Source organism: Rhinolophus hipposideros, assembly GCF_964194185.1.
Source record: "Rhinolophus hipposideros genome assembly, chromosome: 16".
In the NCBI taxonomy this organism is placed as follows: Eukaryota; Metazoa; Chordata; class Mammalia; order Chiroptera; family Rhinolophidae; genus Rhinolophus; species Rhinolophus hipposideros.
In genome coordinates, this window is record NC_138062.1 from 47,817,894 (window position 1) to 47,821,459 (window position 3,566).

Genomic DNA, 3,566 nt, shown 5'->3' on the forward strand with positions numbered 1-3,566 from the left:
CTGGGCCCTCTGACCAGCTCACAGGAGGCCCTGGACAGCGGGAGGGGTTGTGGGGTGAAGCTTCTCAGAGACCCTGGGTCTAGAAGGGGTCTTCACACCTTGACTTCTGAATCTCTGCATAGAGGCTGGCATCTGCTGTGAATGGTTATGGGTCCTGTAAAACTGCCCTCCTAGATAAAGTTTCGGTGTTGGCCTGACTTTGTGAGTTTTGGGTGCTGGAAGATGGGAGGAAGCTGTACCTCCAGAGGTGATATTGGGGGGCCATACACACCCTCACACCCTTATCTCCTAAACCTCAGCGACTCCCCTCGGGTACTGCAGGTCTTATGGCCCCTTCTCCCCCCCACCCAACCTAAGATCAGGCTACATCCTTCTAGTCTCCTGCCTTGAACCTCAGGGACATGCACAGGGACCGTCTCCCTCCATTTAAAAAGCCCTCAGCCCGGCCCCAGAGCCCCAGCACCCTTCACCCTGCCAAGATTCACAGTGACCCCTTGGCTAGCTCAGGGGGGCCCCAGGAAAACATAATGAAAAGGGGGAGGAGCAGGAGCACAAACTCCCTTTGAGAGATCAAAAGTCACAAGACTTGACTTCGGGCTGTAAGGCAGGAAATGAAAAAAATCCAATTTGCATATGACCCAGAAGCCGAGGTTGGAACGGGCGCCGGCTGGAGAGTGGATTGGAGGTAGCCGGAATTCAAAGACACAGAGGCGGGGCCTAGTGGAGGCGCCTGAGCGGTGATTGGCTGAAAGCAGAGTCAGCGGCAGGACACGGGACGAACCAGAGGGTGGAGTCTATCAAGGGTCGTCGGTCGGAAACAAGAGGCGGCCTCTGACTGGCCGGGTTGGGGCGGGGCCTGTGTGGAGTGACAGTTCGAAAGGTAGCCTCGCCCTGGGAGAATGTAATGCTTTTTTAAAACTCTGCTTCGCCTCTCGGGGTGGAGTTTTCGTCTTCCTCCTGTCAAGTACCCGGTTTCCAGGATTTTGGGGAAATGAAAGTCAGCAGGGGCCCATCTCGTGATCTGGCGCCCCGCGGTCTCAACACAGATTCCTCGACCTCAGCCCCATGGCTGCGCTGAGCCCGCTGCTCCTAGCCGCGCTGCTGTGGGTCCCTGCAGGGGCCGTGACCTGCTACGGGGACTCGGGGCAGCCTGTGGACTGGTGAGTGCACCGGCGCCGACCATTGCCCCCGGGGCCCGATTGGGGATTGCTGAGTTCTTGGGTGAAGCCTGGGGCAAGGATCCTTCTCTTCCCCTTCTTCCATTTCTATCCATTCCCCAACCTCCAGGTTTGTCGTTTACAAGCTGCCGGCCCACAGCGGGCCCGGGGTCGAGGCGCAGGCGGGGCTGCGGTACAAGTACTTGGATGAGGGCTCAGGGGGCTGGCGTGAAGGCGCGGGGCCCATCGACAGTTCGATGGGGGCCGTGGGCCGCAGCCTGCTGCCGCTGTACCGAAACACCAGCCAGGTGAAGGGGCGCAGGGCATTACCTGGGTTGGGACTATAGGGAGGGTTTGGCCTGGGACGAGGGGGGAAACTTCAGGTCGCTCGATGCATCTTCCCTAGCTCGCCTACCTACTGTACAATGACCAGCCGCCTAAAGGAACTAAGGATTCTTCCAGCCGGGGGCACACGAAGGGTGAGGCCCGGACTGGGGCTGGGCATGGGCTGTGGTTTCCTGATGCATTTCCCTCAACTAACCCCTGACTGCAGGGGCGGGAGGGGGCTGCTCCGTCAGACCCTGGGCATCTGTTTCCTCATCTGATATGAACATTCTTTTCTCCGGACTGTAACATTGGTCGGCTAAGGAAACAGTTCAGTAGTAGTCCTGACATTGCCCCCACCTTCTCTAGGCTCCTAGCAAACGAAGGGTATTCTCGATTGCACATGTGCTTTTTGGGATGCTCTGAGCAGTTCCCTGATCCCTGTCTTCTGGTTCAGGCGTGCTGCTCCTGGACCAAAAAGAGGGCTTCTGGCTGGTCCACAGCGTTCCAGGCTTCCCTCCGGCTGCTTCCCATGCTAACTACAGCTGGCCTCATCCTGCCCAAACCTATGGGCAGACGCTGCTCTGCATGTCTTTTCCTCTCGAGCAGTTCTCAAAGATTGGTGAGTGGGACAGGGAAGCAGAGTGAGTACCTGATTCCCAGGCCAGCATGTGGAGCACTCCCTTATTTTCTCCACCCCTTGCCCTCCAGGTAAACAGCTGAGCTACACCTACCCCCTGGTGTATGACCACAAGCTGGAAGGGATCTTTGCCCAGAAATTCCCCGAACTGGAGGAGGTGGTCAAGGGCCACCATGTTCATGACAGACCCTGGAACAGCAGTGTAACACTCACGTCAACAGCAGGGGCTAACTTCCAGAGCTTTGCCAAATTTGGAAAGTTTGGAGATGGTGAGCCTGAGGTTGAGGGTTCAGGTACTTTTTCTGCAGAGGTGGTGTCAGATGTGTCCATGGCTGAGGACAGGTCAGAGATAAGGACTGGGACTCCGGGAGCCAGAAGTACATGAGAGGTAGACAACCAACAGACCTGGACTCAACTATTGGTTTCTGGTTGTGTGGTGCATGATTTAACTGGACTCTCAGTTTACCCATCTGAAAAATGGGCGTACTGATATCTACTTTAAAGGGTTGTGAATGAAGTGATACATATACAGCATTTAGTAAGTGCTATTAGTCTTAATGTTATTCCCCGGGGTTGCCAGGAAACTGAGCTCAGAGAGGGGTCAGTGGCCTAAGGAATTCCTAGCAGTAACCCTAAGCCTGTCTATGCCCTCTTTCCATCCTCCACAGATCTGTACTCTGGCTGGTTGGCGGAAGCCCTTGGCACAAACCTGCAGGTCCAGTTCTGGCAACACTCTGGTGGCATCCTGTCATCCGACTGCTCCAAGGTCTGGCACGTGCTGGACGTCACCCAGATAGCCTTCCCTGGGTCAGCTGGGCCCACCATCAATACCACAGACGACCACTCCAAGTGGTGTGTGGCCCCAGAAGGGCCCTGGGCCTGTGTAGGTGACATGAATCGGAACTGCGGAGAAAAGTACCGAGGTGGGGGCACAGTGTGTGCCCGGCTCCCTGCCCTCTGGAAGGCCTTCCAGCCTCTGGTAAAGGCATGGGAGCCCTGTGATAAGGTGAACAGACCTTGTCTCCAGGAAGCCTGGCAGAAAGTATAAGAGCTAAGGCTCACAAGCCAGTTTTGACTTCAGTTTAAATCCCAGTTTAGTCTCTTTCTAATTCTGTGACCTTAATTATGTGCCTTAACCTCTCTGACTCAGTCTACTCATCTGCAAAATGGGAACCATAACACCTGACAGGATTGGTGAGAAATAAAAGGAAACTGGTGGATGGGACTGTTAACCTTTCTACAGGTGGGTACTAGGACTCAGAACAGTATTACAGCTCCCTGAGGGACTGGGGGCAGCTGGCTGGTAGGTGAGACACCTAGTGGGACCAAAAGGAAGGATCCATGTAAGACACCTCCCTATTGAGGAGTTCTGCCCCTCAACAAGTACACACACAACAGGACGGAAACCTTGCCTTGCTGGGGAGGAGGGGCAAGCCCTAGAAAGC

General features: G+C 55.5%; 1 protein-coding gene across 1 annotated transcript; it reads left to right on the forward strand.

Annotated features, from left to right (window-relative positions):
• The first annotated feature begins 710 nt into the window (after positions 1 to 710).
• DNASE2 (deoxyribonuclease 2, lysosomal) lies at positions 711 to 3,565 on the forward strand. The gene is made up of 6 exons (XM_081075542.1): positions 711 to 1,160; positions 1,288 to 1,465; positions 1,564 to 1,636; positions 1,939 to 2,103; positions 2,193 to 2,390; positions 2,790 to 3,565. Exons 1-6 carry the CDS (start codon positions 1,066 to 1,068, stop codon positions 3,167 to 3,169), a joined length of 1,089 nt encoding a protein of 362 aa, XP_080931668.1. The 5' UTR covers positions 711 to 1,065; the 3' UTR covers positions 3,170 to 3,565.
• Position 3,566: the final 1 nt, after the last annotated feature.